The sequence below is a fragment of the Pseudophryne corroboree genome, chromosome 2 (genome assembly GCF_028390025.1).
Source record: "Pseudophryne corroboree isolate aPseCor3 chromosome 2, aPseCor3.hap2, whole genome shotgun sequence".
Lineage (NCBI taxonomy): Eukaryota > Metazoa > Chordata > Amphibia > Anura > Myobatrachidae > Pseudophryne > Pseudophryne corroboree.
In genome coordinates this window covers 211,247,755-211,267,363 of record NC_086445.1, presented here as the reverse complement: position 1 = coordinate 211,267,363, position 19,609 = coordinate 211,247,755, and the positions used below count along the sequence as shown (strand labels likewise).

The 19,609-nt window shown below is 48.5% G+C and overlaps 1 protein-coding gene across 5 annotated transcripts in view; it reads right to left on the bottom strand.

The window, feature by feature from the left end:
- Positions 1-19,609, bottom strand: part of POU6F1 (POU class 6 homeobox 1) — a 208,363-nt gene that overhangs the window by 31,593 nt on the left and 157,161 nt on the right. For all 5 annotated transcript variants that reach the window (XM_063952285.1, XM_063952284.1, XM_063952288.1 and 2 more), the window contains 2 exons: positions 7,698-7,826; positions 6,803-7,021 (listed from right to left, as the gene is read on the bottom strand). In XM_063952285.1, coding sequence (XP_063808355.1) covers positions 6,803-7,021; positions 7,698-7,826 — 348 coding nt within the window. The remainder of the gene's footprint in view (positions 1-6,802; positions 7,022-7,697; positions 7,827-19,609) is intronic.

Sequence of the window (19,609 nt, the reverse complement as noted above, 5' to 3'; positions counted from 1 at the left end):
ACTGGGACGGGCGCCCAGCATCCTCTACGGACTAGGAGAAAAAGATTTACCGGTAGGTTTAAAATCTTATTTTCTCTTACGTCCTAGAGGATGCTGGGGACTCCGTAAGGACCATGGGGATTATACCAAAGCTCCAAAACGGGCGGGAGAGTGTGGATGACTCTGCAGCACCGAATGAGCAAACATGAGGTCCTCCTCAGCCAAGGTATCAAACTTGTAGAATTTTGCAAAAGTGTTTGAACCTGACCAGGTCGCCGCTCGGCAAAGTTGCAATGCCGAGACGCCTCGGGGAGCCGCCCAAGAAGAGCCCACCTTCCTAATGAAATGGACCTTTACTGAATTCGGTAACGGCAATCCAGCCGTAGAATGAGCTTGCTGAATCGTATTACAGATCCAGCGAGCAATAGTATGATTAGAAGCAGGAGCGCCAACCTTGTTGGCTGCATACAGGACAAACAGTGCCTCTGTTTTCCTAACCCGAGCCGTTCTGGCTACATAAATTTTCAATGCCCTGACCACATGAAGGGACTCGGAATCCTCCAAGTGCCGCGTAGCCACAGGCACCACAATAGGTTGGTTCATATGAAAAGAGGAAACCACCTTAGGCAAAAATTGAGGACGAGTCCGCAACTCAGCTCTATCCACATGGAAGATCAGATAGGGGCTTTTGTGAGACAAAGCCGCTAACTCAGATACTCTCCTAGCAGATGCCAAGGCCAACAACATGACCACCTTCCAAGTGAGATACTTTAATTCCACCGTTTGAAGCGGCTCAAACCAGTGAGACTTAAAGAACCGTAACACCACGTTAAGGTCCCATGGTGCCACTGGAGGCACAAAAGGAGGCTGGATATGCAGCACTCCCTTCACAAAAATCTGGACTTCTGGGAGAGTATCAATTACTTCTGAAAGAAAATGGATAGGGCCGAAATCTGAACTTTAATGGAGCCTAATTTTAGGCCCAAATTCACTCCAGTCTGGAGGAAGTGAAGAAAACGGCCCAGATGGAATTCTTCCGGAGGAGCATTCTTGGACTCACACCAAGACACATGCTACCTCCAAATACGGTGATAATGTTTCGTCGTCACCCCCTTCCTAGCCTTTATCAGAGTAGGAATGACCTCATCCGGAATGCCCTTTTCAGCTAGGATCCGGTGTTCAACCGCCAAGCCGTCAAACACAGCCGCGGTAAGTCTTGGAATAGACAGGGCCCCTGTTGCAACAGGTCCTCTCTGAGAGGAAGAGGCCACGGATCTTCTGTGAGCATTTCCTGCAGATCCGGATACAAGGCCCTTCGAGGCCAATCTGGAACAATGAGAATTGTCTGTACTTCTCTTCGTCTTATGATTCTCAATATCTTTGAAATGAGAGGAAGAGGAGGGAACACATAGACCGACTGGAACACCAACGGTGTCACCAGGGCGTCCACAGCTATCGCCTGAGGGTCCCTTGATCTGGCGCAATATCTCGGAAGCTTCTTGTTGAGGCGTGACGCCATCATGTCTATTTGAGGCAGCCCCCACTGACTTGTAATCTCTGCAAAGACTTCCAGATGAAGTCCCCACTCTCCGGGATGTAGATCGTGTCTGCTGAGGAAGTCTGCTTCCCAGTTGTCCACTCCCGGAATGAAGACTGCTGTCAGAGCGCTTACATGATTTCCGCCCAGCGAAGAATCCTGGTGGCTTCTGCCATTGCCACTCTGCTCTTTGTTCCGCCTTGGCGGTTTACATGAGCCACTGCGGTGATGTTGTCTGACTGAATCAGAACCGGTAGGTCGCAAAGCAAATTCTCCGCTTGACAAAGGCCGTTGTATATGGCCCTTAATTCCAGTACGTTGATGTGTAGACAAGCCTCCTGGCTTGACCACAGACCTTGGAAGTTTCTTCCCTGTGTGACTGCTCCTCATGCTCGGAGGCTCGCGTCCGTGGTTACCAGAACCCAGTCCTGAATGCCGAACCTGTGACCCTCTAGAAGGTGAGCACTCTGCAGCCACCACAGGAGAGATACCCTGGCCCTTGGGGACAGGCTGATCATCTGATGTATATGTAGATGTGACCCGGACCACTTGTCCAGAAAGTCACACTGAAAAGTCCTCGCATGGAACCTGCCGAATGGAATGGCCTCGTAAGACGCCACCACCTTTCCCAGAACTCGAGTGCATTGATGCACCGACACCCTTTTCGGCTTCAACAGGTCCCTGACCAAGCTCTGGAGTTCCTGGGCCTTTTCCATTGGGAGAAAAACCCTTTTCTGTTCTGTATCCAGAATCATGCCTAAGAAAGGCAAACGGTTCGTTGGAACCAACTGTGACTTTGGTAGATTGAGAATCCAGCCGTGCTGCTGCACGTATCACCCTCAGGGAGAGTGATACGCTGTTCAGCAACTGCTCTCTCTATCTCGCTTTTATTAGGAGATCGTCCAAGTACGGGATAATTGTGACTCCCTGCCTGCGCAGGAGCACCATCATTTCCGCCATTACCTTGGTGAAAACCCTCGGGCCCGTGGAAAGCCCAAATGGCAATGTCTGAAATTGGTAATGACAATCCTGTACAGCAAATCTCAGGAACGCCTGATGAGGAGGATATATGGGGACATGAAAGTATGCATCCTTTATGTCCAGGGACACCATATAATCCCCCCCCCCTCCAGGCTGGCGTTGACCGCTCTAAACGATTCCATCTTGAACTTGAACCTTTTTAAGTACAGGTTTAAGGATTTTAAATTCAGAATGGGTCTGACCGAACAGTCCAGTTTCGGGACCACAAACAGGATTGAGTAATACCCCATCCCCTGCTGAAGCAGGGGAACTTTGACCACCACTTGTTGAAGAGACAATTTGTGAATCACATTTAAAACTACCTCCCTCTCTGGGGAAGAAGCAGGTAGGGCCGATTTGAAAAACCGGCGAGGAGGCACCTCTTCGAATTCCAGCCTGTAACCCTGGGAAACAATGTCTATTGCCCAGGGATCCACCTGTGATTGAACCCAGACATGGCTGAAAAGTCGAAGACGTGCCTCCACTGGGGCGGACTCCCTCAGCGGAGCCCCAGCGTCATGCGGTGGATTTTGTAGAAGCCGGGGAGGACTTCTGCTCCTGGGAACTAGCTGTAGTTGGCAGCTTTTTCCCCTTGCCCTTACCTCTGGCAAGAAAGGAAGATCCTCGTACTCTCTTGGATTTATGCGACCGAAAGGACTGCATCTGATAATGTGGCGTTTTCTTAGGCTGTGAGGAAACAGAAGGCAAAAAAGTTGATTTACCTGCAGTAGCTGTGGAAACCAGGTCCGTGATACCTTCCCCAAACAATTTCTCACCCTTGTAAGGCAAAACCTCCATATGCCTCTTCGAGTCGTCATCACCCGTCCATTGTCGGGTCCATAGGGCTCGCCTAGCAGAAATCGCCATAGCGTTGGCTCTGGAACCCAGTAGGCCCACGTCTCTCTGAGCATCCCTCATATATAGGACAGCATCCTTAATGTGACCCAGGGTCAATAAAATGGTTTCCTTATCCAGCGTATCAATATCAGCAGATAAGGTATCTGTCCACGCTGCTACAGCGCTACAAACCCAAGCCGACGCTATCGCCGGTCTGAGTAATGTACCAGTATGTGTGTAAATTGACTTCAAGGTAGTCTCCTGCCTGCGATCAGCAGGATCCTTGAGGGTTGCGGTATCTTGAGATGGCAGCGCTACCTTTTTGGATAAGCGTGTCAACGCTTTGTACACCCTTGGGGAGGATTCCCACCGTATCCTGTCCTTAGCCGGGAAAGGATACGCCATAAGAATCCTTTTGGGAATCTGCAGTTTCTTGTCTGGAGTTTCCCAAGCCCTTTCAAACAACTCATTTAGCTCATGTGAAGGGGGAAAAGTAACCTCAGGCTTCTTTTCTTTAAACATGTGGACCCTCGTGTCCGGTACAGAGGGGTCATCTGTGATATGCAACACATCTTTTATTGCAATAATCATATAATGAATACTTTTAGCCAATTTTGGCTGCAACTTCGCATCATCGTAGTCGACACTGGAGTCAGAATCCGTGTCGGTATCAGTGTCTACTACTTGGGATAGTGGGCGCTTTTGAGACCCCGAAGGTCCCTGCGACATAGTGAAAGGCAGGGTTTGACTCCCTGTACATTCCCTGGACTCTGCTTTGTCCAACCTTTTGTGTAATAAATTCACATTTGCATTTAAAACATTCCACATATCCAACCAGTCAGGTGTCGGCGTTGCCGACGGAGACACCACACTCATTTGCTCCACCTCCTCCCTAGAAGAGCCTTCCGCTTCAGACATGCCGACACACGCGTACCGACACCCCACACAATCAGGAAAATCTCTAATCTGGAGACAGTTCCCCAACAAGGCCCTTTGGAGAGACAGAGAGAGAGAGAGTGTGCCAGCACACACCCAGCGCCAATGACCTTGGAAAAAATTCCCAGACAGATATAGCGCTTTTATTATATATATTCACTGCGCCAAATTATGTGCCCCCCCCCCTTCTTTAAGACCCTCTGTCACCGTGTTCAGCAGGGGAGAGTCCGGGGATCCAGCTTCTCAGCAGTGTGCTGTGGAGAAAATGGCGCTGGTGAGTGCTGAGGGATCACGCTCCGCCCCCTCAGCGGCGGGCTTCGTTCCCGCTCGATTTCTTTAAAAACTGGCGGGGGATTTCCTATATATAGCCCGCAGAGCCTATATATATATTTTGGCCAGTCCTGGAGGTTTAAAATTGCTGCCCAGGGCGCCCCCCCTGCGCCCTGCACCCATCAGTGCCTGCCATTTGTGCTGTGTGTGGGAGCTGCACGTTACCTCAGAGAAGATCTGAAGTCTTCTGCCGCCTCTGAAGTCTTCTATCTTCTCATACTCACCCGGCTTCTATCTTCCGGCTCTGTGAGGAGGACAGCGGCGCGGCTCCGGGAAGAACTGCGAGGGGAGACCTGCGTTCCGACTCCCTCTGGAGCTAATGGTGTCCAGTAGCCTAAGAAGCAGAGCCTAGCATTTAAGTAGTTCTGCTTCTCTCCCCTCAGTCCCACGATGCAGGGAGCCTGTTGCCAGAGGCTCCCTGAAAATAAAAAACCTAACAAAATTCTTTCTTTCAGAGAAACTCAGGAGAGCTCCCTGTAATGCACCCAGTCTCCTCTGGGCACAGTATCAAAATGAGGTCTGGAGGAGGGGCATAGAGGGAGGAGCCAGTGCACACCCATATCTAAAGTTCTTTTTAGTGCCAATGTCTCCTGCGGAGCCCGTCTATCCCCATGGTCCTTACGGAGTCCCCAGCATCCTCTAGGACGTAAGAGAAAAAAAATTTGTGTCTATATTTTTTATGCCGACCATTTCCATGTCGACCTTTTGACCCTGTCGACCTTTTGTACTGTCTACTTTTTCATGTCGACCTTTTGACCCTGTTGACCTAATGTCTGTCTAACATATGGTGTCTATCTATTGACTGTCTAACTAGACACTGTCTATCTATCAACCGGATACCGTATTAATCAGGCTCCCAGCACTTACATATAGTTGGGACCTCTGCTGGTCGCTTTTGGCACTGCTCATCTATATCAAGTGAGATCTGATGCACAAGCTACTGTATAAGGCTTTAAGTTGCCACTGCTGTGTCCAATCCCTTCAGAGGTTGCAGCTATATGGAAGGGTCAGGACCCCCAAAAATTAAATGAATGGTGGGGGTCACAAGGAAGTACTATTATTACGAAGCAAGGTAACTAAGTAGAATTATTTTTTGTTGGTAGTAAGTAATATATATTTATTACTGATTTTTCACAGTAATAAAACCAATACATGTCTTAGAGAATATATCACACATGTGAATCACATTGAGCAAAATGCATGGACAGGTTGGCACAGGTCTAATATGACAAATTAGCATAGTATCCATCTGCTCATCAAGTACATGCAATAATTTACAATATGATACAATGCAATAATCTACAATATGTTACACATTCTAAACCACGTGTAATCAAAGATGGAATGCTGCTTACATTATGCTTACATGTAAACTTGCTGTATATGTGCACATAAAGATTTATTTTGACCCCGTTTCTAGCTTCTCATACTCCCGCTTCTTTGACTACACGTGGTGTGATTCTGACTTCAAGGGATACACTCCTGTAATAGATGCGTGCGTCTGAGGCAGCACCTCATTCCATCTGACTGCACCAAAGGGTGTTATTGAAGATTGTACAGACTTTATCACACTATTGTGTGTTTTTGTATTTGTACTTTATATGTAATTTGGAGCGTACATATGACCACGGATAATGCATTGGACTTGCTGATAAGTATTATTTGTTAAATTGGTTCAGCGCAACCATAATAATCTTTCAAGCCGTGCACAGGCTCTTGAAACCCGTTCACACCCCAGGCTGGACTCGGGTTATTACTGGAGCCTCTTCTCTGATGGCGTTTGGAGATGACATCATCTCCAAGTGCCAGTGAGCAGGTTCTTTGCATAGTGTTAACAAGACCAGGGAGGGTGATCTGAGTTAACTGTTCACACTGCCCCATAACCTGCGTCCTTCCAGTGTCCAACCCTGCAAGCTACACAGGTTGGATTCCTGGGTCACTGGACACAGGATTTTTTGGGGGGACCCTTTCACACCATGCCGCAATTCGGGTTAACCAGGGTCAAAGTGGCAGTGTGAAAGGGGTATAAATTGTACCATAAATTGAAACACAAAATTAATAGGAAAATCTCAGTGAAGCAATGGCTTTAATGTTTGCTTATTACACAGTCTTTTAGAGTTATTAATAAAATCCTTTCATTATGGTCTCTAGATATAATACTACCTGCTGTTCGGCCTTAGTTGGGATGTCCTGGGAAGCTGGTTTCCGTATAGCTGCTGGCTGGATGGCGTTGCTAGCCAGAGTGGCAATAATTTGCCCTTGGGCATTTAACAGAAGCTGTGGCGTCACCGTCTGGATCATGTTTGGAGCAGTGACTGCAGCTGTTGCAGCACCTGCTGTAATTCCTGGGGAGTTCAGCAACCATGGGAGAGTGCCAATAACCTGCACAGCAGACGAATGCTCTGGTTTAGAGGAATTAAATATTTAATTCAAGCAATAAAAAGAAATACAAAGTATGGAATAGATACAAGTAGTATAACTGAAATGGGAATTAGGGGATGTAGTACTAATATTTACGCTTTTCCTTAATGAAATTACCTGTGCACCAGTTGGCCACTACATTCAAAGCTATTTCCATACATCCACTAAAGCTGGTTACACATTGGGTGCACTATGAGATATACAGATATATTGCATATGCCGTACACACTGCACAATCCAATGTACGACAACGCTATGTGTCGTTACAGAATGCATGAACTTCATACCATCGTTTATTGCATCGTCCCATCTGACGTGCAGCACATCAGATGGGTAAATGTGATGACCGACCACTGTGCAAGCGCAATTGGGCGTACACGTTATACGATGCATACAATATATCATTCCGAACTGCACCGGAATGATATATCGCACTATGTATATTTTAGTGTGTAACCAGCTTTAGAAAATTACTTTAATGGTGGGGACACCCTTTAACGTTGTTCCATACAATGTGATGGTGTGGACTAACACGTAACTGATATTGGTTGTACATAGGTGACTATAAACAACAAGGCAAAATATAAAAGGTGATAAGTACAAGAAGATGACTTAATGATAGATTTAGACTACTTACCTGGCCCTGTGCATTGGTTATAATCTGGCTTGTGATACCCTGTACTCCAGGAATAGCATTGGCTATAATAGGGGCAGCAGCCAATGAGCTCAGCAATTGTGTATGACCTCCTAGAGATGCCGCACTTATCTGAAAGAATAAAAAATTACACGTATTATGTAGAAGCAACATTATTGCAATCATTGTGACATATGTAAATTACAAGCCACACACACACTTTTGTTTAAACTTGTGGTTTTATGTAATGTTCCTATTAAATGTTCGATGCCAAGATAAATAAGCATCGATTTGCACAACTGTGTTGCTGCATTATACTCATTCTCAGATGCATTTATAAAATGTAGGTAACACTGCTCCATTGGACCTATCATCACCACATCATTTCATGTTGCAGTCTTTAATCCATGGGTTTAGCGGATATAAAGGAGCAATGGTAGAGGGTCAGTGGCTGTCTGCTTCTGTGTCTCTGTCATCCTTCAATACGTAAAAATAGGAATTTGATACCTACCGGTAATTACTTTTCTTGTAGTCTGTAGTGGATACTGGGGATCTGTACTTTAGTACCATGGGTACAGTTTGGGTCCACTGGAGCCTGGCACTTTAAAACCTTTAGTGTGTGTATGTGTGTGCTGGCTCCTCCCCTCTATGCCCCTCCTACCAGATTCAATCTAGGAAAACTGTGCCCGAGGAGACGGACATACCATGAGAGAAGGAATAAATATAACAGGGGTGAGGCACTAAGCCAACACACAACCATAACCGAAAAAGGAGGGCGCTAACCAGAACAGAGGATAGCAACACAAACCTAACCAGGATAGCAAAGCTAACCCAACAACATAAGGGGACCGCAACGGCGGGCCAACCAAACACCAACTCAGGTAAGCAGGAATCGAAGCACTGAGGCGGGCGCCCAGTACCCACTACGGACTACGAGAAAAGGATTTACCGATAGGTATCAAATTTCTATTTTCTCTTACGTCCTAGTGGATCCTGGGTGTATCTGTACTTTAGTACCATGGGGAAGTCCCAAAGCTCACAAACGGGTGGGAGAGTGCGGAGATCCCTGTAACACCGCCTAACCAAACTGAAGGTCATCCTTGGCCAAGGTGTCGAACCGATAGAACTTAACAAAAGTGTTCAAACCAGACACAGTAGCAGCTCGGCACAAATGCAGGGCCGAGACACCCTGGGCAGCCGCCCAGGAAGAGCCCACAGACCTCGTTGAGTGGGCCTGAATAGACGTCGGCAAAGCCAGAGCCGCCGAAGTATAGGCCTGTTGAATGGTCAACCTGAGCCAACGAGCAATGGATTGCTTGGAAGCCAGACGACCAATCTTGGTGGCAACATAAAGGACAAACAGATTTCTGATGACGAGCCGTCCTCTTGACATAAATTTTCAGAGACCTTACTACATCCAAGGACTCTGGCCCAATGGAAGCGTCAGACAACACCGGTGTCAGGAACCGACTCACCACAGCCACATCTGTCCATCGGTGCGGACTCCGTCCGGGGTCCCTACGTTCTGCTGTCGTCTGCTCCTTTGCCGCCAGACGTCATCCTGGGTCTAGGAACGCTCCTGTAACAGCGGGCGTGTGAGCACGCCGCGTTCCTGCCGGGCCGTGGCATGGGCGCCGCCATGACAGTCTCCATTGGTCAGAGTACGGCGGCCAATCCGGAGCTTGGCCGCACCTCCTTTTCCCACTCCAACCAATGTCTGCACACCAGGGGGTATATCAGGAGCTGCAGGGTGAGCCTGTGGTTGTCCTGAACTTTGTGTCACTCCTGCGACCCATGTGCCTGGATTCTCCGTGTTCCTGGTTACCTTCCTGGATCCTCCGTGTTCCTGGTTACCTACCTGTTCCTCCGTGTTCCTGGTTACCTTCCTACATCTCCATGGAACTACAAGCATCAGCAACCCCTGCATCTGTATTTGGCTCCACACCTAACTACAACCGCAGTGTGCTTCAGCCTCTGCAGTAGAGACTCTCTCCAGGTGCATTCCATCACCTCACCTGTGAAGCAGCTTGCTAGCTGCCTGTGCTTAACGAACTGCTCTGTGAACTTCCACCTGAGTCTCCTGCATCTGCTACCAGGTTTGCTACACATTTATTACCATCTCTGCTGGCTCCACGTTTTAAACCATTCTGGTTCTCACACCAGTGAACTTATCCATCATTACCATTTCCTCCATAGACTCTCAGCTTCCAAGCTGCACCATTTCCATTGCATACTTTTTATTGTTTATTCCTGCACGTTATTCTGCTGCCTTATTGTGTGAACTTTTATGTTAATAAAACACCATTGCGCTGATGCGCAGAAACCCAATCCAGCCTCCTCACTTCTTCCATCCTACCTCCACTGACCCACTAGCGCCCCCTCCGGGGACACAAGCAAAACCGAACCTGACAGTAAGTTCAGGACCGATGGACTCGGACGGTGGTCAGAGTGTGGGGTCAGGGGCCTTACAAAATCTGGTCTCCCGTTTGGATGGTCAAGAGGCTGTGCAGCAGCAGATGTTCCAGTTTCTGCAAGGGATGTCCTCCCGGATTGATACACTACAGCAAACCCTGCCTAGTGTACTTGCTACTCCAGTTCCAGTTACCCCAGCACCTGCAAGTGCTGTGAGTTCTTCTACGCCGGCTGCATCAGCTCTAGTGTCACGCTTGCACCTGCCTGTGCCTAGCAAATATGATGGCAGTCCGAAGCTATGTCGCGGGTTCCTTAACCAATGTGAAATCCAGTTTGAATTATTATCACACAATTTCCCCACGTCAAGATCCAAGGTTGCCTACATTATCTCACTGCTCTCTGGTTCTGCCTTGAGTTGGGTGTCTCCTCTGTGGGAACGTGCTGACCCTCTGATGAACAACTACGCTGAATTCGTGTCAACCTTCAGACGTATCTTTGACGAGCCAGGTCGTGCAACATCAGCCTCTGCAGACCTTATTCAGCTTCGTCAAGGTACCCGGAGTATGGGACAATATGTCATCCAGTTCCAGACGTTAGCCGCAGAGATTCAGTGGAATAATCAAGCCCTGGTAGCAGCCTTCTGGCATGGACTTTCAGATCGGATCAAGGATGAACTGGCAACCCGCGATGTCCCTGAGCAATTGCCTGAACTGATTTCTCTATGCATCAAGTTGGACTCTCGCATCCGCGAACGCAACAGTGAGCATGCTCGTAGTGAGCCGCGCAAGTCAAGAATGGTACCTTCAGTACAATTTCAGCCTCCACCTTCTGATGAGCCTATGCAAGTTAATAGGTCCCGCTTAACTCCTGAGGAGCGGTCAAGAAGACTCCGTGAGAGACTGTGTCTTTATTGTGCGGCTGCAGGTCACCAGATCAATTCTTGTACAGTGCGTTCGGGAAACGCCAGATCCTGACTTGTAAAGGAGGAGTCAAGTTGGGATCTTCTAGACAAGCTCCTTCAAACCAAGACCTCATTCTTCCTGTGACTTTAGAGACTACAGATGGTCTTCAGTCTGCATCTGCGTTAGTGGACTGTGGAACCGCAGGAAACTTCATCACTCAAGCTGCGGTAGGTAAGTTTAGTTTGCCTATCTGCGAACTCTCATATCCAGTCTACATCACTGCAGTAGATGGTAGCCGAATCTCCAAGGGGAGTATCTCTCACCAAACCAGACCAGTGGTTCTGGGAGTCGGGTTCCTGCATTCTGAATTAATAAAGTTTTTAGTTATTCCTCAGGCAACCCAGGAGATCGTGTTGGGAATGCCCTGGCTCCAACTACATAATCCGCAGATTGATTGGTCTACGTTACAACTCACTTCCTCGGGTTCACATTGTCGCCAGTCCTGCTTAGCCCAAGTTTGTCCTATCAAGTCTTCTGAAGTCAAAACCCAGTCAAATCTTCCTGCGGCTTACCAAGATTTCTCTGACGTCTTCAGTGAAAAGGCCGCTGATGTTCTGCCGCCCCATAGAGAGTGGGATTGCCCCATTGACCTCATTCCCGGCAAGAAACCACCAAGGGGGCGTACCTATCCGTTATCCGTTCCTGAAACTGAGGCGATGAGCGACTACATCAGGGAGAACTTACAGAAAGGATTTATCCGTCCCTCATCTTTACCCGCTGGTGCGGGTTTCTTCTTTGTTAAAAAAAAGGATGGAGGATTACGTCCATGCATTGACTACCGGGGTCTCAATGACATTACCATCAAAAACAGTTATCCATTACCACTCATCACTGAATTGTTTGATAGAGTTAAGGGAGCCCGCATCTTCACCAAGTTAAATCTCCGCGGTGCCTACAACCTCATCAGAATCCGTAGTGGTGATGAATGGAAGACAGCTTTTAATACTCGAGATGGTCATTACGAGTACCTGGTAATGCCATTCGGGTTGAGCAATGCCCCAGCAGTGTTCCAGCACTTTGTTAATGAAATCTTCCGTGACGTTCTGTACAAATACCTCGTAGTTTACCTGGATGATATCCTCATCTTCTCCTAAGATCTCTCTTCTCATCGTCTGCAAGTCCGTGAGGTCCTCCGACGTCTTCGTGAGAACCGTCTCTACGGCAAATTATCCAAGTGTACCTTCGAAGTTCCCTCCATACCCTTCCTGGGGTATATAATTTCCGGATCGGATCTCCAGATGGACCCGACAAAGTTGGAAGCCATTGCCAATTGGTCCATTCCAAGTAGTCTCAAGTCTATTCAGCGATTCCTGGGATTCGCCAATTATTATAGGAAGTTTATCCGAGGATTTTCAACTCTCATCGCTCCTATTACCAACTTAACTCGGAAAGGGGCAGATCATTCCAACTGGTCAGAAGAAGCTTTATCGGCATTTCAAAAGATCAAGCTGGCCTTTATGTCTGCTCCAGTTCTGTCTCAACCGGATGTAAATAAGCCATTCGAGTTGGAGGTGGATGCCTCCACAGTAGGAGTTGGAGCTGTTCTCTCCCAGAAGGGAACTGATGGGAAGATTCACCGTTGTGGATTTTTTTCTCGTAAATTCCTCCCTGCAGAAGCTAACTATTCCATTGGAGATCAAGAACTACTAGCGATTAAGCTGGCCCTTGAGGAATGGGGGTATCTCCTGGAAGGGGCCAAATTTCCGTTCAACATCTATACGGATCATAAAAATCTGCTTTATTTGAAGGCAGCCCAGTGCCTCAATCCTCGCCAGTCCCGGTGGGCTATGTTCTTCTCTCGTTTTAACTTTAAGCTTCATTTCCGCCCAGGTTCTCAGAATATCAAGGCAGACGCTTTATCCCGATCTATGGAGTCCGAAGAGGAGACGTCCGACTCGGTTCCGCATTCCATCCTGAGTCCAGTGGTATTTGCTTCGTCTCAAGTTTCTCCTGCTCCACCTCCTGGTAAGACTTTTGTTTCCCCAGAACTCCGTTCCAAGTTGCTGTCTTGGGCTCATCAGTCCAAATTCACTGGGCATCCTGGTGTCCTGAAAACTTTCAAGTTCCTCTCTGAGACATACTGGTGGCCGAAGATGAAAGTTGACATCAAAGATTTCGTGGCATCCTGCCCGAAGTGTGCGCAGCACAAGACTCCTCGACAATCTCCAGCAGGTCAGTTACAACCATTATCTGTTCCCAGCCGTCCCTGGTCACACTTGTCCATGGATTTCATCTCTGACCTTCCCTCTTCTCAAGGATTCAATACCATCTGGGTTGTGGTTGACAGGTTTACCAAAATGGCCCATTTTGTACCACTCCAGGGTCTTCCTTCCGCACCAAAGCTTGCCCAAATCTTCCTACGGGAGATTTTCCGCTTACATGGACTACCCACTGAAATTATATCTGACCGTGGAGTTCAGTTTGTGGCAAGATTTTGGAGAGCTCTTTGTTCTGCCATGCAAGTCAACCTCAAGTTTTCGTCAGCCTACCACCCTTAGACGAATGGGCAGACGGAGAGGGTAAACCAAGAGTTAGAAACCTTTTTAAGACTTTATGTTTCGTCTTCTCAAGATGACTGGTTGGACCTGCTCCCATGGGCTGAATTTGCCCACAATTTCCGCTACCATACTGCTACAGAAACAACTCCGTTCTTTGCTGTATATGGACAACATCCCCGTGTTCCAGATTTTCAAGAACTTCCTCACATTGGCCCTCATTCCGAGTTGTTCGCTCGGTAAAAATCTTCGCATCGCAGCGATTTTCCGCTTAATGCGCATGCGCAATGTCCGCACTGCGACTGCGCCAAGTAAATTTGCTATGCAGTTAGGATTTTTACTCACGGCTTTTTCATCGGTCTGGCGATCGTAATGTGATTGACAGGAAATGGGTGTTACTGGGCGGAAACAGGCCGTTTTATGGGCGTGTGGGAAAAAACGCTACCGTTTCCGGAAAAAACGCAGGAGTGGCCGGAGAAACGGGGGAGTGTCTGGGCGAACGCTGGGAGTGTTTGTGACGTCAAACCAGGAACGACAAGCAGTGAAATGATCGCAGATGCCGAGTAAGTCTGGAGCTACTCAGAAACTGCTACGAGGTGTGTAATCGCAATATTGCGAATACATCGTTCGCATTTTTAAGATGCTAAGATTCACTCCCAGTAGGCGGCGGCTTAGCGTGAGCAACTCTGCGAAAATCGCCTTGCGAGCGAACAACTCGGAATGAGGGCCATTGATGTTCCTGCTGCCACTGCTGTCTTGAGTCAGTTCTCTTCAACTTGGAGGAAGATTCATGCTTCTCTCAAGAAGGCTTCTAGCCGGTATAAGTTCTTTGCTGACCGCAAAAGACGTGCAGTTCCTAGCCTGAAACCTGGTGACAAGGTTTGGCTTTCCACCCGGAACCTCCGTCTTAGAGTCCCGTCGATGAAATTTGCACCACGTTTCATCGGTCCCTTTTCCATCGAAAGAGTCATCAGTCCTGTGGCCTACAAGCTCAAGTTACCACCTTCTCTACGAATACCTAATGCCTTTCATGTCTCTCTCCTCAGACCGTTAGTCCTGAATCGCTTCCAAAGAGCTCTTCCAGTCGGCCCCAAAGTGTGAACTCAGCGGGGCGTGGAGTTCGAGATAGAGAAGATTCTGGATTCCCGTTGCCGGTACGGTCGTCTACAATACCTTATCGACTGGTGCGGTTATGGTCCTGAGGAGAGAAGTTGGGTGAATTCGTCAGATGTCCATGCTCCAAGGTTGGTCCGTGTCTTCCACAGAACTCATCCTTCCAAGCCACGTGGGTGTTCAGTGCCCACCCATAAAGGAGGGGGTACTGTCAGGAATCGACTCACCACAGCCACATCTGTCCGTCGGTGCGGACTCCGTCCGGGGTCCCTACGTTCTGCTGTCGTCCGCTCCTTTGCCGCCAGACGTCATCCTGGGTCTAGGAACGCTCCTGTAACAGCGGGCGTGTGAGCACGCCGCGTTCCCGCCGGGCTGCGGCATGGGTGCCGCCATGACAGTCTCCATCGGTCAGAGTACGGCGGCCAATCCGGAGCTTGGCCGCACCTCCTTTTCCCACTCCAACCAATGTCTGCACACCAGGGGGTATATCAGGAGCTGCAGGGTGAGCCTGTGGTTGTCCTGAACTTTGTGTCACTCCTGCGACCCATGTGCTTGGATTCTCCGTGTTCCTGGTTACCTTCCTGGATCCTCCGTGTTCCTGGTTACCTACCTGTTCCTCCGTGTTCCTGGTTACCTTCCTACATCTCCGTGGAACTACAAGCATCAGCAACCCCTGCATCTGTATTTGGCTCCACACCTAACTACAACCGCAGTGTGCTTCAGCCTCTGCAGTAGAGACTCTCTCCAGGTGCATTCCATCACCTCACCTGTGAAGCAGCTTGCTAGCTGCCTGTGCTTAACGAACTGCTCTGTGAACTTCCACCTGAGTCTCTTGCATCTGCTACCAGGTTTGCTACACATTTATTACCATCTCTGCTGGCTCCACGTTTTAAACCATTCTGGTTCTCACACCAGTGAACTTATCCATCATTACCATTTCCTCCATAGACTCTCAGCTTCCAAGCTGCACCATTTCCATTGCATACTTTTTATTGTTTATTCCTGCACGTTATTCTGCTGCCTTATTGTGTGAACTTTTATGTTAATAAAACACCATTGCGCTGATGTGCAGAAACCCAATCCAGCCTCCTCACTTCTTCCATCCTACCTCCACTGACCCACTAGCGCCCCCTCCGGGGACACAAGCAAAACCGAACCTGACAACCGGACCACAATGGGTTGATTGACATGAAAAGCTGAAACCACTTTTGGCAAAAACGGAGGACGGGTCCTGAGTTCCGCCCTCTCTTCTTGAAAAACCAAATAAGGGATCTTGCAGAATAAGGCCCCCAATTCAGAGACACGTCTTGCAGACGCCAATGCTAATAACATCACCGTTTTCCAGGTGAGAAATTTTAACTCCACCCTATGTAAGGGTTCAAACCAGTCGAATTGAGGAAAGGTCAGAACCACATTGAGATCCCACGGAGCAGTGGGAGGTACGAAGGGCGGTTGCATATGAAGAACTCCTTTTAGGAAAGTTAGTACTTCCGGCAACATGGGAAGTTATTTCTGGAAGAAAATAGAAAGCGCTGAAATCTGGACTTTGATGGAGCCTAAACGTAGGCCAATATCCACTCCCGCTTGCAGGAAACGTAGAAAATTAACAATTCTAAATTCCACGGGAGACACCATTCTACTTTCACACCAGGAAACATACTTTTTCCAGATACGATGATAATGTTTAGATGTCACCATCTTCCTGGCTTGGACCATGGTGGAAATAACCCAGGAGGGAAGACCTTTTCTTGCTAGAATCTCCCTCTCAACTTCCAAGCCGTCAAATGTAGCCGCTGTAAGTCTGGATAGACGAACGGACCTTGTTGAAGAAGATCCTTTTGGAGCGGTAGAGGCCAGGGATCCTCCAGAGCCATGGTTAGGTGGTCCGAGTACCACGCCCATCAAGGCCAATCCGGGGCAATTAGAATTGAATGAACGCTTTCCCTTCTTAGTCTTTTTAGAACCCTTGGGATTAGCGGTAGAGGAGGGAACAAGTACACAAACTGGTACGTCCATGGCGTTGTCAGCGCGTCCACTGATACAGCCTGAAGATCCCTCATTCTGGAACAGTAATGGCATAGCTTCTTGTTGAGACGAGAAGCCATCAGATCTATCTGCGGACAGCCCCACCAGTGAAATAACTGTTGAAACACCTGGGGATGTAGACCCCATTCCTCCAGATGGAGGTCGTGTCTGCTGAGGAAGTCCGCTTCCTAGTTGTCCACTCCTGAAATGAATATGGCTGAGATGGCCCTTGCATTGGCCTCCGCCCAGAGGAGGATTTTTGACACTTCTCGCATCGCTGCTCTGCTTCTTGTTCCCCTTTGTTGGTTTATGTACGCCACAGCCATAGCGTTGTCCAATTGAACCTGGATTGCCCGATCCCTCAGGAGATGGGAAGCTTGTAGAAGGGCAATGTAAATTGCCCTGAGTTCCAGGACGTTTATCGGCAGAGTAGATTTGACCATATCCCCTGGAACTGGTCCCCTCGGGTCACAGCCCCCCAACCCGGGAGGCTGGCATCCGTTGTCATGATTGGATATTGAAATTCCTGCCTTCTATCAGGTGAGGAACTTGTAGCCACCATAAAAGAGAAATTCGTGATTTCAGAGATAAGGCCACTTCATGATGTATGTGAAGGTGAGACCCTGACCATTTGTCCAGCAGATCCAGCTGAAATGTCCTGGCATGAAATCTGCCGTATTGGACTGCCTCGTAAGCAGCAACCATCTTGCCCAGCAAACGTATGCAAAGAGGACGGAGCACTTAGCATACCAAAGCCTGGATAGCCAAGGCCTTGTCCATCGAAGAAACACCTTTTGAGACACTGTATCCAGTATCATTCCCAGGAGTTGGAGACGTTGGGTTGGTTCCAGGTGAGATTTCTGGAAGTTTAGGATCCACCCATGATCCGTAAGCAGGCAAGTCGTTAGATCGATGCTGTGCAATAGACGCTCCCTGGACATAGCCTTTATCAGGAGATCGTCCAAGTAGTGTCACGTCTGGCAGGGTTTGAGGATCCGGCAGCTGAGATTTGCCCGAGGAGGTAGCAGGCTATGAATGAACCAGATGAGGGGGCTGGATATAGTTCCTTCGCATGGGACACGGAGCAATGAAGAACGTAGGCGGGGTTTGAGAGTCAATGGAAAGTATTTATTATGTACAGGGCTGAGGTAGGGAACTGAGGCTGAAGCACAATGGTTAAAGACGTGGCTGGAGGTGAAGAACTGCGGACTGTGATTTGAAAGACGAGACTGTAGATGATGAACTGTGGAACTGTGGATGGTAGTTGAAAACGTGGCTGGAGACAAGGACTGTGGACTGTGGTAAACGAGGCTTGACGATAATAATCTGCAGGCTGTGGTCAGTGGTACAAAGGCGTGGCTGGTGAAGGAGATCTGTGGAGTGTGGCTTGAAAGACGAGGCAGAAGACCCGGGGCCGACTGTGCCCAAAGAGTCTTACTGGACCGGGTTTTCCAGGAGCGCTTCCACAGGCAGTAGCAGGCAAGAAACGGCAGGGCTGCAGCAGCAACAGAGAACCGACCAAGCAGGATCAGGAGGAACCAAGATACAGCAGGAATCCTGGGAGCACAGGCTAAAGCACCTACAACAGGGTTGTAACTTGAAGCACTGGCATCCCTGTCCTAAACCAGCCCCCTTTTATAGGGAGAGCTTCCCCTGGATTGGCTGGAAGAAACAGGAACTATGCTTAAAACTTGGTCTCCAACATGGCGGCGCTCAGTAATGCAGACCTTTTTGCAAAGCCACATTGCTCACTGCCCCTGGTCTCCAAGCAACGGTTCAGCAAGAGCGACCCGCTGTAGCGGCGTCCCGCCGCCACGAGCGGACCCCCTCACCTCCGCTACTGCTGCCCACGGATCCGTCGCAGCAGCCCACCTCCGCCGCTGCCCGCACAACGCCAAGGAAGCCAGCCCCGCGTCCCCAGCGTACTGGTAAGACTCCAGACGCTGACAGTACCCCCCCTTTTGCGGGTGGACTCCGGACACCTATGTGGTTTAGTTGGAAACTTGGCATGAAATGTCCGAAGAAGTCTTGGAGCATGGACATCCTCTGCATCTACCCAAGATCTCTCCTCTGGCCCATATCCTTTCCAATCAACAAGGTACTGGATGCGACCATAACGTCTGCGAGAATCGAGGATCTTGTGAATCTCAAATTCATCTCCATGTGCTGATTGGATCTTTGGTGATTTAGGCAGAGCGGCTCTGAACCGATTAAGTACCAGTGGTTTTAAGAGAGAAATATGAAATGCATTAGGAATTCATAACTGCAGAGGTAATTTCACTTTGTAAGCCACAGGATTCAACACTCTTTCGATTGGGTAAGGCCCGATAAATCTGGGAGCAAACTTTTTTGTAGGAACCTTTAATCTTAGGTTACGTGTGGAAACCCAAACCCGATCTCCTACCTTAAGGCTTGGTACAGCTTTTCGTTTTAGATCTGCATAGGTCTTATATCTCTTGGATGTCTTGAGCAAAGTCTTGTGAACTTGTTTCCAGGCTTCAGTAAATTGACGAAGTGTTGACTCTGCGGCCGGAACCTCGAGCGTAGGCAGAAGTTGGAAGTCAGGAACTCTTGGATGGTAACCATAATTAATGAAGAATGGAGAAGATTTTGTGGCAGAGTGATAAAGATTGTTATGGGCAAATTCTGCGAACGGGAAGTCCAGCCAGTCGTCCTGTGAGGAGAACATGAATAAACGCAGAAAAGTCTCCAGATCCTGGTTCACTCTCTCTGTTTGACCATCCGTTTGAGGATGATATCCTGAGAAGTTTAATTTCACGGCAAGAGCAGAACATAGGGATCTCCAAAACCTGGCCACAAATTGAGGACCTCTATCAGACACGATCTCCTGGGGTAGACCATGGAGTCGAAAGATCTCTGCTATAAACAATTTTGCCAACTGGGATGC